Here is a 13,542-nt window from a genome sequence, read left to right on the forward strand (position 1 = left end):
CTTCACCCCTGGGGATCAGAAGCAGGTCTGTGTCCCCTGAAGGTTTCAGTTACTCATACCTGATAACATCCAGAAACACATCTGTGTAATACACCTTCCCATCTACACTGTCATAGTCCAGGGAGATGACGTTGTTGAGCTCAGGAACAGGGACATGTACATCTGTGTGGTCGCTGGTGTCCAGTGAGATACGCCGGATAGAGCCTCGGCTGGAGAAGAGCAGGTAGGTCTCTGGAGATGGGTCACAGGTCTTCCCATCGTCCTTCAGCTGGATGCCTGTGGGACAGGCACAGGAGAAGCCAGAAGGCCGAGGCAAGCAGAGATGAGAGCATCCGCCATTTCTCGAACCACACTTGTTAAAACCTGGTAAGAGAAGCACAAGCTTTCACACCCAGCCTGGAACACTGCCCAACTCTTATAAAGATTCCAGTTTTTTTTTTGTGGCTGACTTCTTGCTGTTCTATGTGACAGGATTTGGTGTCTGGCAGGGCAGGGGTGAGACAGATATAGAAGGAGTGTCTCCAGGAGTCCTTTAAAGGTGACAGCATCATGCAGTTGTAGTACCAGCCATACCCAGAGGGAAATGAGCCTGTTCCGGGAGGGGGCTTAGGCAGATCATTGTCTCTCTGACTATAAAGGAGTTCTGTGCTCTGAATATAGCTCTGCTGTTGAGATAGCCCCAGAAATCCAGAGGCTCTGACCCAAGCTCCAGGGGTCTTCTCACCCAGTGCCTGCGTCCGATCCACAGCCTGGATGTCCATGAGGCCTGGCAGATTGGACCTCACCAGGATGACATTGCTGCCAGTACCCTTGTCAGCACGGTGGATGCTACGGGTCTGCCAATCAGTCCAGTAGACATAGGAGCCAAGAAGGGTGAGGCCATACGGGTGCTGCACTGGTGATACCAATGTGTGCCGATTGGCACCATTTAGGTCAGCAACCTCAATTCGCTGCAGAGAGGAAGAGGGTGGGAGGTGGCTGTCAGTCAACTGGGAACCCTCAGTGCAGATGCTGGACAGGCCTTTTCCATCTTCCGAGGCTTCTGTGAAGCACCAGGGAAGAGTTCTCACCTCAGTGTGGGCATCAGCCCACAGCAGTTGGGAGCTGGCCTTGTCCACAGTCAGTCCATTAGGCCATCCTAGGTTGTTGTTGATGAGCACCGTTCGATCTGAGCCATCCATTCCAGACCGCTCTAACTTGGCATTCTCCCCCCAGTCTGTCCAGTACATGAACCTAAATGAGGAAGAATAATAGCTGATTATTCTGGCAGCCACTGTGTACCATGAAGACTTTATGTCAGACCCTTTGCAAAGTATTTCACAGGCATTATCTCACTTAACCCTCACAGGGCCACCAAGTATGTATCCCTTTTTTTACAGGTAAGGAAGTTGAGGATCAGAGAGGTTAAGTACTAGATTCAAAGTGACACAGCTAATACTTGATGAAAGAATATAAATCCTAGCCTTCCAACTCCAAGGCTCAGACTTATAACCTCTATATTGAGCTGGCACCCTGAAGGAGCCACAGAGGAGTGGAACAGTCCCAGAGAGGCCAGTCTACATTGACCTTCAGAGTTCACAATGTTCCTGTGAGGCATGCCTGCTCTCCAGCTCTCCACTGCCCACCTCACCCTGTCCATAGCCCCAGCTGAGCCAGCCCATACAGCTACCCAGAGCAAGAGTCAGCTCTCACCCCATCTCATGGTATAGAACAATGGCCCGGGGACTGTCAAGGTTCTGCCACACCAACACTTTCCGCATGGACCCATCCAGGTTGCCCACTTCAATCCTGTTTGTTCCTGTGTCTGTCCAGTACACTTTCCGGCCAATGGCATCCACCGCGAGCCCATCTGTGGTCTGCAGCCCTGCAGGAAGTCAGAATATCACACTGGCTCCTGCTTTAAGACAGATGGGATATTTCTCCAGCTCTGTAGCCAGACAGGTGGTCCCTGAGCTGGAAGGAAGGCCCACCTGTGGTGATGATGTCCTCGTGCTGTGAGCCATCCAGACTGGCACGGCTAATCCGGTGCAGTGTGCTGTCAGACCAGTACACTTTTCCTGGAAAGGGAAGGCTTGGCTCAACCCAGGCCCCACCCTCCCCCAATGGCTCACGCAGCTGATCCATGCCCTGAGACACCAGTGCCTCTCAGAGACCCCCACACTCCCTAGCAGAGGAAATCAAGGGAAACAAAGAAATATCCTAACAGAATAACTCTTAGAAGAGATGGAGAAAGGAGGGCCCCAAACTGTGACTCCACAATCAGAGAGGAAGTGCTGCAGAGATAGGAGCATGGGCTATGGGGAGGGGGCAGCTGGGCAGCCCCAGGCTCTTAGCAGGATGCAAAGGAGGTGGAAAGGAAGGACAGTAAGAAAGGGCAGGGTCAGAAGACCAGGTGGGAAGGAAGGGCCACACAGACCTTCCTGGGGGTCTACTCCAATGGCAATGGTGTTCTTCATGGTAATGTTGATTGGCACCACCACGTCGGCAAAATAAGGGATGTCTAGGGAGACCATGCGTACATCTATCCTCCTGGCAAAGATGAGGAAACTGTTCATGCCTGCTCAAATGGAAAGAGGAGAGAGGACAATCATTCAGAAAAACCAACAAGAGGATCTGGAGTCAGACAAACTGAAGCTCATGCCCTGACCCTGCTAGTTTCTAGTTGTACGATCCTAGGCAAGTTTTGGAATTATTTAAGCCTTGGTTTTCTGATATATATAACCGGGATAATAACAGGGTGGTTGTAAAGATTAAGAGATCATGTTCACAAAGAACTGAGCATTAGGTCTCACATGTATTTGTAAATGATATCTCTTTACTAATATCATGTAGAAGCAGCTCTCTTTGAAGTACCCTTTATCATAAAGCTTAAGAAAGGAAGTAAACAGACCCCAGAGGACCTTATAATTTGTATGCTTATAACTGATGCACACAAATTCCTTGGGAGTTTCGAATTCAAATGAAGCCCACCATGCAGCATTCCTAGGGGAAAACCCTGACTTCCGACATCTCAGTAGCCAGGTCCTGCTTCTGGGACCACCCCCTTATGGTTGTCACATAGGTCATGCATGCAAAAGTGGCATATCTAAAGGAGTTAGGGAGGATATCATTATATCATAGATATGATACTTGTTTGTATTTATTATACCTGAGCAGAAGGAAGTCAAGTGTCTTGTTCTAACCAAATCAGCATGTTACAAATTTACAACAGATGCAAGGAAAGAGTCTTGAGAGAGGAACATCTTTTTCTAAAATGCATGTATGTAAGAAGCAGTGGGACTCTGTCTATGTATTCCCCTGGATCTCCCTCCTCTTTTAAAAGTTCTGTCTCTCCCCTAAGCTTCTAGAAGTACCAGGATTTAGACCACATTGGAGCATATCTGCAGGGAAGAAAGCCATTTTCCATCCCAGATGTTATGGTTTTACTCACCTGGTGAACAGGTCTTGCCATCAGGAAGCAGGTTGATGCCTGTAGGGCAGGTACAGCTGAAGCCACTTGGACTTGGGGACCGGAGACATAGGTGGCTGCAGCCTCCATTCTCCATAGCACATGGTGTGATCACTGGATAGGGAGGAGGGAGGTCAGTGGGGCTGGCCAGGGTATAATAGGGCTGAGGAGAAGTCATGGCAGACTAAGGGCTGCTCACCTGGAGGCCGCCTGCGGTGGAAGACATGGATGTCCATGAGATTCTCCAGGTTCTCCTGCAGGGTCTCCCGGTCCAGCCCAGTCAACCGGTCGGCACTCTGTATACTCTTGGTCTGCCAGTCAGTCCAATAGATGCGCTCTCCATAGAGAGTCAGCCCAAAAGGATGGGGGAGCTGGCTTCCAATCAGCACCTGCCAGGAACCCAGCACTTGTGTCATCCCCAACAAGGTCTGACATTACAGAGCAGCAGTCAAGAGGTGGGCATGGAGTCAAATGCAGCTCTGCCACTACCATTTACTGTGTGATCTTGACTAAGAGAGAGTTACATAATCTCTCTGCACCTTGATCTACCAATCTGTGATAACAACCATGACCATGCATGGCTCTAATTATCTTGTGATGATTTTAAAAGATCAAGTATTGCTTATATAATCAAAGGAAAAATAGAGACTTTACAGTGAACACCCCCTTAACCATGCAATAAAATAGACATCAGGATAATGGGACAAGCCTACATCTGTGCCTACTGGTGAGACACATACAGAACTTAGGACATGACTCCACTAAATGTAGTATTCCTGCCCCAAATGCATAATCTGAATCCAATCAGAAGGAAACATCAGACAAACTCAATCAAGGAGTATTCTGCAAAATAATTGGCTTTTACACTTTAAAAATGCAAAGAATGGGTTGGAGATATACTTTAATGATCGTGATCTTGCCTAAAATGCAAAAGGCCCTAAATTCAATCCCCAGTACCACAAAGAAAGAAAGAAAGAAAGAGGGGCTGGGATTGTAGCTTGGTGGTAGAGTGCTTGCCTAGCATGTATGAGGCACTGGATTAAATTCTCAACACCACATATAAATAAAAATCCACTGACAACTAAAAAATATTAAAAAAAAAAAAAAAGCAGGCAAGCAAGCAGAGGTCTAAAAAGACAGAGCATGGTGGTGCCTGTAATCTGTAATACCAGAAGCTCAGGAGGCTGAGGTAAGATTGTAAGTTCAAGGCCAGCCTCAGCAACTTAGTGAGGTCCTAAGTAACTCAAAATAAAATATAAAATACTGTCTCTAAATAAAATACAAAAAAGGTCTGGGGATGTGGTTCAATGGTTAAGCAACCCTGGTTTCAGTCCCAGTTTAAAAAAAAAAAAGGCTAAGGAAGTATTCCAAAATTAGAGATTAAAGAGACAAGATGCTAAATACTAAATACAATAAGTGATCCTGGATTGGATTCCGGAGGGAAAAAAAGGAGGGGAAAAAAATGAACATTATTGGGAAATTGATAGTAAAACTGAACATGGATTATGGAGTATACAGCAATATTAATGTTAAATTTCCCAATTTTGATAATTTTACCATGGCTATTATCAAAATTAATATATATTAATATTATATTAATGTTAAATTTCCCAATTTTGATAATTTTACCATGGCTATGTAACACATAGTCCTTGTTCTTAGGAAATATGCACTGGGATATTTTGGGATCAAAAGCAGGATATCTTCAATTTAATCACAGATGATTCAGAAAAAAGTGCATGCATGCAAGTGAAAGAAAATAAGAGTGTAAGAAATGTGGCAAAATTTGGTTATTTATATATTTTTTTATTATTCTTGCCATTTTTCTGAAGGTCAGGAATTATAACAAAATAAATGATATCAAAAACCAAACAGAGATCAATCATGGGCCTGGTGTGCAACTGGTGACTAATTAGTGTTAGCTATGATGGGTATTAGGAAGGCCTGTGCATTTATACCCCCAGCCCACAAAACACACAAATCCCTAGTTTGCTTTCACCATCAACCAGCAGTCCCCACCCCTACTCCAGTTCTGGAGGGTGGCCACAGCTTCAGAGAAACAGCACATGCTCCACGCTCATCTCATTACCTCAAGGTCCCCCTACCTAGCTCCTTTGAGCTGCCAGCCAGGGAGTCTGTCCTGGAGGCTGTTGGGGCTGTGGAAAGAGGCCTTACTGACACCCTTACCTTCCTCTTGCTGCCATCCAGTCCAGCAAATTCAATTGTCTTCATGCCAGCATCAGCCCAGTACAGCCGCTGGGACCCATAGTCAATAGCTAATCCATTGGGCCAGGTCAGATTAGAAGAGATGATGACTTGGCGGTTGGAGGCATCCATGCCAGCTCGTTCAATCTTGGGACTTGCACCCCAGTCAGTCCAATACATGTACCTGGGCATAGGCAAGGCATGTCTTACAAGCTTTCTAGTTAATATCCAGGGGGAGGCTAGGGCTATAGCTCAGTAGTAGAGTGCCTGTTGGCACATGTGAGGCACTGGGTTCAATCCTCAGCACCACATAAAAATAAATATACTGTGTCCAGCTACAACTAAAAAAATATTAAAAAAAAAAATCCACTGGGAATCCAGGATATTCAGGATTTTAGGGGTTTCTGTCAACAATAGCTGCCCCAGCCTCCTGCCTCACTGCCCAGCCCAGTTCTGGGATCAGAGCTGTCCCCAGAGGTCTTTGTATCTTCTATCACTACTGAAAGGCAGAGCCCCATGGCTCAAGAGTATACAGCAAATGAGGCCTACTCGGGAATAAAGAAAAGGGACGGGAGGAGAGGGATTAAGAAACACTTTCTTGATTGGGTGGGCTAAGTAATTATGGTATATAATTTTAACCAAATTCTATATAACCATGAAGAACAAGATAGAACTATATACTTAAAAGGAAATATATACAAAATATATAGCTCAACCAAGTAAAAAACAAACAAACAAAAATACCCAAGTCCAAAAACAGTATGCCATATTTAAAAAACCAAAACCACCACCACCGCCAAGTATTTATATACATTTAGAAGAAAATCTGGAAAAAATATCCCACACTGTTAACAGTGGTTGTTGCTACTCAGTGAGATGATAGAGAATTTTCACTCTCTATGATTTAATTTTCCTTGACAACAAGTTACTTTTGTAAGCAAACAAAGTATTTTTTTTATAATTACAAAAAATAAAGAAAGTTTTTAAAGTTTCCTTGTCCAAGGCTGGGGTTGTAGCTCAGGTGGTAGAGTGCTTGCCTAGCACATGTGAGGCACTGAGTTTGATCCTCAGCACTGCATAAAAGTAAAGTAAAGGTATTGTGTCCATCTACTATAAAAAATATTAAAAAAAAAAACAAACCGTTTCCTTGTCCAGACAAGAGACAAGGTTGTCACTGCCTTCTGTGGTTTCTACAGCTGCCCTTGCATCTTTTTTTTTTTTTTTAAAGAGAGAGAGAGAGAGAGGAGAAAGAGAGGATTTTAAAATATTTTTTTATTTTTTAGTTTTTGGCAACATCTTTGTTTGTATGTGGTGCTGAGAATCGAACCCGGGCAGCACGCATGCCAGGCGAGCGCGCTACCGGTTGAGCCACATCCCCAGCCCCATCTTTTTTTTTTTTTAATATTTATTTTTTAGAAGTAGTTGGACATAATACCTTTATTTTATTCATTTTTATGTGGTGCTAAGGATCAAACCCAGGGCCTCGCACGTGCTAGATGAGTGCTCTACCACTGAGCCATAACCTCAGCCCCTACCCTTGCATCTTTGATATGCCCAAAATCTGGCTTCTCTCCCTAATCAACAGACTCCCCTCCAGTACTCAGATCTTGGGGAGAATGGAGCTCCTAAGTGGCAGCACTCACCCGCCCATGGGTTCTACCACGATGTCTCGAGGACGATCAAGGTTCTCCCAGATGAGTACTGTCCTCATGCTGCCATCTGTGTTGGCTACTTCAATCCGGTCTGTACCTACCAAGAAGTAAGGGCAAAGATATGAACTCTAGTCTTGTTCATTCACCTTATCCTCCAATCCTAGCAGACAGCAGGCATGCAAGAGATGCTCAATAAATATTTTGTGATAGATGCACAAAACATGTTTAGTGAATTAAACTGTGATAAGAAATTCAAGAAAGTGATCAGTTTCATTTCTTAGAAAAGCAAGACTTCAAGTTGAAATGGATTCTGCTGTCATGTATAACTAAGTAGAACAAATTTTTAAAAATTAAAAAAAAAAAAGAAAACCAAGACTTCTAAACCTAGGCAACCAACTCTGTCTTATAATTTGAGGCAATGATTCTCCAGCTTTAGTATGCCTAAGAATTAGGAAAGCTTGTTAAATTACAGAATCTAATCTAATTTAATCTAATTCCTGAATCCAATCCCCAAAGATTCTGATTCAGTAAGTATGGGGTGAGGCCCCAGAATACACATGTCTAACAACTTCCTAAGGGATGCTGATGCTGCTGGTCCAGGGACCACAGTTTGAGTAGCATTGGTTTAAGGCATTCCTTTTGCCTCTCATACCCACCTGAAATGGTTTTATCCAGACAATGATGAAAAGAAAACTACAGGGCACTGGTTCATCATCTGAAATGCTTTAAAACATTTCCAAGCATCAATTACATCATGCATATAGTTGCCATTTGCCTAACAAATGTCTAACCTCAGATGTGAGCTTCTGGCTTTAACTCTATAGCAGCCCTATCCCTTCTGCCTACCAAGGACTTCAGGTCAAGAGAGACACAGTCCAGGAGAGGCACTGGGCTCTTTTACCTGAGTCCAAGGTTTTATATAAGAGGAGCCCCAGGCAGCCAGACCATAGGTCCCCTTTTACATACCTGCATCTGTCCAATATAGCTTGTTGGTGACCCAATCAATGGCCAGGCCTGCAGGGCTCTCCAAACTGGTATCCACTACCACCTATGCAGGAAGCAAAATTGTGTCGCCAATGGTATTTTCACTCCAGCTCTAGAGCCCAAACTCCACAAATTCTCAAGGTATGGGAAGCCCTTACCCTGGAAAGGATGGATTCTTCCCCATAATTTCTGCCTTCCCTGAGAGCCTGGGTCCATGCTGGGACCTACCTCCTGTCCCGTTCCATCCCACTTAGCCCTGCTGATGGTATCAGTGCTGACATCTGTCCAGTACACATGGTCATCCCGGGAGTCCCAGTCAAGGGCCACAGCACTGCGCACGTCAGCCAGTGGGATGACATCGTCGGAAAGGTCCTCTGTGTCAAAGCTGATCCGACGGATGTCCATCCTTCGGGCAAAAAGCAGGAACTTGTCAAGACCTGATCAAAGGCCGAGAGGGGTCTTCTTTTAATGCTCTAAATCCAGTAACAGTGACAGACACAGACGCTCACCTGCGTGACACCTGGTCAATCACACTTCCTGGGATCTGGTGCCCTTTGCCCCCTACTCTTCACACTACAGGTCCCCTTGAGCACTGGGCAGAATCAGTCTTAGAATCCAATGGAAACAGACTCTACCCAGGGCCCAGAAGTACATGTTGTTTACGTGTCTGTTAGCTTCGTCTAAGTTTTTCTCTCTTCTGACTTTGCCAGGTCTCTTCCAGTGCCTGGCTGGATTACTGCCAACAGCCGGCTCTGCTGCTCTGCTTCCACTGTTTTGGGGGCTCTGATTCTCCTCTATCATCTAGATCCTTCCTCTAGCTGTTCTCATCACAGTTTTAGCCAATATTCACTGAGCACCTTCCTTCCCAGGCATTGAGCTTAATGCTCAGGAAAGATTTGAGGCATATTTTTGTCCTTGAAGGACGTAATCAGGTGAGACAGGCAGACACACCAACCCTTTGTGGTACATGTTATTCTTGTTCTCATTTTCTAGATGAGCATCTCTTCAGTTAACCGAGACCAAGTAACTTGCCTAGAATCTCACAGCAACAGACAGCAGAGCAGGGCTCAGTTCCACTCCAGAGGAAGAGCTGCCCACTGTTCTCTACAGTGTTTTCCCAGCAGACTCTTCTCCATCTTCTACCCTTACTCTGGTCTGTCTGAATATTTTCCCAGTACAATCATCCCTTGGTATCTGCAGGACATTGGTTCCAAGACACCACAGACACAAAAATTTGCAAGTCCCTTTTATAACATGGCATTGTATTTGTATATACCTGCACATATCCTTCCATATACTTTAGTTTCAGGTTTTTTTGTTTGTTTGGTTTTGGTTTTTGTTGTTGGTACTTGGGATTGAACCCAGGGGCACTTTACCACGAGCTCCATTCCCAGCCCTTTTTATTTTTATTGTTTTAAATTTTGAGACAGGGTCTTGCTAAGTTGCTTAGGGCCTCCCTAAGTTACTGTGGGTAGACTCAAAATTGCAATCTTCCTGCCTTAGCCTCCTGAGTTGCTGGGATGACAGGTGTGTACCACCATGCCTGGCTCTTTCATATACTTTAAATCATCTCTAGATAACTTAAAATACCTAATTCAATATTTTTACTATTGATTTGATGCTGGAGATTCCAAATGCAAAACATATTCTATGTTAATAGTTGTCACACTTATTGTTTAAGGAAGAATGATAAAAAGTCTGTACAGACACAATTTATACATATATAATATGTACCTGCATGTATATACATATATACACACACACATATATGTATACACACACATATACATTAAATACATATATTCAAAGTTGGTTGAATCTGCAATTGTGGAACCCACAGATTCTCAACTATATACTTTTCTGCCCATAAAAGACTTCCTCCCTAATTTTACCATCTAAGGCCTGGGTTCAACCCCCAACACTGCAAAAAAAGAAAAAAGAAAAAAAGAACACCCCCCACCAAAAAAAAAACTAAAACCCAACTTTACCATCTTTTTTCTTCCAAGCTCTGGGAAACCCTCAAAGAAAAGTGTTTGGGGAAGCATTTTGCTTCTTACTAAGATAACAGAGGAAGAGATGAGCAAGAAGAATGCAAGGGCAAAATGCATTGCACAACACTAGGTTCTCAATCAGTGTGTCTGAAATGAAACCTCTGAGTGTTCTAATTTTGGCTCCCTGATCTAAACACTGAAAGAAAGTTTCAAAACTTTCTTTTGGGGATAAGGCTAAAAATAAAGAGTCTGGAAATCATTCCCCTGCTTTCTAGAAGAGCCTAAAACCCTCTTTCTGCCTAGAGATGAGGCATCCTACCTGGTGAAATTAAATATAAGCCTGGTTGCAGGTGTTCATACTCGACTGGGCGGTGTCACTGAGCCTTTGGCAACTACTGCTGGGCCCTCAGTCCTCAGTTTTGATATAGGATCCCCCAGCCTCTTAAGTTCTTCCTCTCCAGTGGCTATTGAGGAGACTGGCTCTTCCTCTGACAGGATATCCCTCCAACACATGTCTTTTTCCTTCCACCCACCCGCACAAGGCACTTCCTCTGAGGCTGGTGTTCCAGACCCACTTACTCTGGGCACAGGCATGGCTGCTGATTTTGCGGAAGCCAGTAGGGCAGGCACAGGTGTAGTTCTGGGCACTGGGAAGACACAGGTGGGTGCAGCCTCCATTGTTGTCTCCACAGCGGTTTTTCCCTGTTCAAAGAACCCAGAGCAAAGGGTCCCGTTAAGACTAACCATTTCCAAACATACCCCCATCAGGCCAGAGAGTAGGCTGTAAACTCCCCAGAGGGAAGAATTATGTCTTATTGCTTTTTATATCTGCCCCAGCAGCTAGCACAGTGAGTACCTGACACAGAGGAGAGGCCCTGTAAATGTTTGCATGAATTAAATGGAACACTGAAGCCAATGAGTCTGGTGAGTTTTGATGTTGTACTACCCTAAGTGTCCAGCAGAGGGAGGAATGAGCCCGTGTTAATGCCAGCCCTGAATGTCCCCGCCTCCTCCCATCAGAAAAACCAGCAAAAATTGCAAATTACAAGAAATTTCTCAGAGGCTCCAGCAGCCACATCATCCATGAGGCTATTTTGCCTCACCTGTTGTGAAGGTTTTTACCTGCAGGCTGGCGTTGTGGGTGTAAGGTATGAATGTCCATAGGGAAATGCAGCTTGTTGCGAATGATTTCTTGGTTCTTCCCAGTAAACTTATTAGCACTATTGATGCTCTTGGTGTGCCAGTCTGTCCAATACAGGCTGTCTTCAAACACCGTGATGGCGAAGGGATGAGGGAGGCCTGGGGAAAGTCCAGAAAGACCTCAGTCCAGACATGGTCTTGCATGGCCCTGGGCCCAAGCCTGGCAACTGTACAAATCTCACCCTCTGCCAAGGCTCCGGGAGGCAGGGATAGGGGAAAGCATGAGAAATGAAGGAGAGTGGGGAAGGGTCTCACCCTGGCTAATGACAGCCTTGCGATGACTCCCATCCAGGTTGGCCCTCTCAATGACGTGGTGTTTAGCATCTACCCAGTACATGCGGCGCCCAGCATAGTCAATGGTGAGGCCATTGGGCCAGAAAAGATGGGTATCTGCAATGATGCGACGTCCAGAGCCATCCATGCTGGAGGCCTCAATGCGAGGGGTGTTGCCCCAGTCTGTCCAGTAAATGGTACTGGGAAGAAGAGAAGAAATTGAGAGGTGGGCAGCAGAGAATGGATCGGTAGTAAACAGGTTAATAATCAGACAGAGGCTTCTAGCTATTTAACCCAGGGACTCCAGCTGTTTGTCCAGAGAGTATTTTTTAAATATTCTAATTTAAATGTTTCTAGACAAAAAAAAAAAAAAGACAGTTCTATCTTAGGCTGAGATATACCAGTGATAGGTCAATGTAAGTCAAAGTCCCAAAGCTTATGGAATTGACAATATAGTGTAATATCAGTTAGGACAGGTACTTTCATCTTTCTCACAGTTTCTTTCACTGCCGTTGTATTTTATATACATCTACATGCCCAGTTTGTTTCTTTTTTTCTTTTTCTTTACATTTTAGAAGGCACTGGTGATTTTTTTCTTTCTTTTTTTGGTACTGGGGATTCAACTCAGGAGTGCTTAACTACTAAGTCACATCCCCAGTCTTTTTATATTTTATTTAGAGACAGCGTCTCAATAAGTTGCTTAAGGCCTTGCTAAATTGCTGAGGCTGGCTTTGAACTTGCAATCCTCCTATCTCAGCCTCCTGAACCACTGGGATTACAGGCATGCACCACGGCACCCGGCCCTTGGCACTGATGGTAGAACCCAGAACCTCATACATACTATAGGCAAGTGCTCTACCAACTGAGCTACCTGGTTTTATTTGATTTGATTAATTAATTAATTGGAGTTGAATCCAGGATGTTTTACCACTGAGCTATATCCCCAGCCCTTTTAATTTTTAAATTTTAATTCAGGGTCTCACTAACCTTGCTAAGTTGCTAAGTTTGCCCTTGAACTTGCAATCCTCCTGTCTCAGCCTCCTGATTCACTGGGATTACAAGTGTGTACCACCACTTAATACTGGTTTATTTTTAATTTTTATTTATTAATTTTTTTTAGTTGTTGATAGACCTTTATTTTATTTATTTATATGCAGTGCTGAGAATCAACCCAGTGCCTCACTCATGCCAGGCAAGTGCGCTACCACTGAGCCATAGCCCCTTATTTTTTTTTTTTTGAGACAGAGCTTACTAAATTGTCCAGGAAGTCCTCAAACTTGTGAACCATCTGATTTAACCTCCTGAGTAGCTCGGAATAGCTCAGATTCCAGGTGTGTGCCACCATGCACAGCACAAACAGAGTTTCTACAACAGTTAACATGAAACTGAAGGATCTTATAAGACATCTCTTCAGTTGATGGCATTGAAGTTTTAAAAGCCAGAGCTGGGGTTGTTGTTCAGGGGTAGAGCACTTGCCTAGCTCCTGTGAGGCACTGGGTTCAATCCTTGGCACCATGTTAAAAAATAAATAAACAAACAAATAAAGTTAATAAATAAAAGAGAAGCTTGAAGAAAAAAAAAAGCCAGAAGCTAGGAACTTCCATTTTTAGAGGCTTTGATTCATGAGATTTTTTTTCTGTTAGCTTTTTAGTTATTTTAAATTAATAAATTTTATTAATTGGCTCAACCCTATGAGCTAATAATAAAAAAACTAATGACTTAAAAACTTACCTAACATGTATGTTGTATTATATTTAAAATGCCTCTCTCATTTAATCTTCACACAACT

At 44.1% G+C, this 13,542-nt stretch overlaps 1 protein-coding gene across 1 annotated transcript in view; it reads right to left on the reverse strand.

The window, feature by feature from the left end:
- Lrp4 (LDL receptor related protein 4) overlaps positions 1-13,542 on the reverse strand; it is a 48,608-nt gene that overhangs the window by 13,422 nt on the left and 21,644 nt on the right. The window contains exons 14-28 of the mRNA XM_046457394.2: positions 11,736-11,953; positions 11,403-11,579; positions 10,860-10,982; positions 8,518-8,726; positions 8,272-8,353; positions 7,297-7,402; positions 5,636-5,837; positions 3,648-3,837; positions 3,431-3,562; positions 2,417-2,557; positions 1,971-2,057; positions 1,693-1,864; positions 1,071-1,233; positions 725-950; positions 60-363 (exon numbers count right to left, since the gene is read on the reverse strand). Coding sequence (XP_046313350.1) covers positions 60-363; positions 725-950; positions 1,071-1,233; positions 1,693-1,864; positions 1,971-2,057; positions 2,417-2,557; positions 3,431-3,562; positions 3,648-3,837; positions 5,636-5,837; positions 7,297-7,402; positions 8,272-8,353; positions 8,518-8,726; positions 10,860-10,982; positions 11,403-11,579; positions 11,736-11,953 — 2,532 coding nt within the window. The remainder of the gene's footprint in view (positions 1-59; positions 364-724; positions 951-1,070; positions 1,234-1,692; positions 1,865-1,970; positions 2,058-2,416; positions 2,558-3,430; positions 3,563-3,647; positions 3,838-5,635; positions 5,838-7,296; positions 7,403-8,271; positions 8,354-8,517; positions 8,727-10,859; positions 10,983-11,402; positions 11,580-11,735; positions 11,954-13,542) is intronic.

This window comes from Marmota monax, unplaced genomic scaffold (assembly GCF_021218885.2).
Source record: "Marmota monax isolate L192 unplaced genomic scaffold, Marmota_monax_Labrador192_F-V1.1 WCK01_AAM20220418_F8-fsc00047, whole genome shotgun sequence".
NCBI classification, from domain to species: Eukaryota; Metazoa; Chordata; class Mammalia; order Rodentia; family Sciuridae; genus Marmota; species Marmota monax.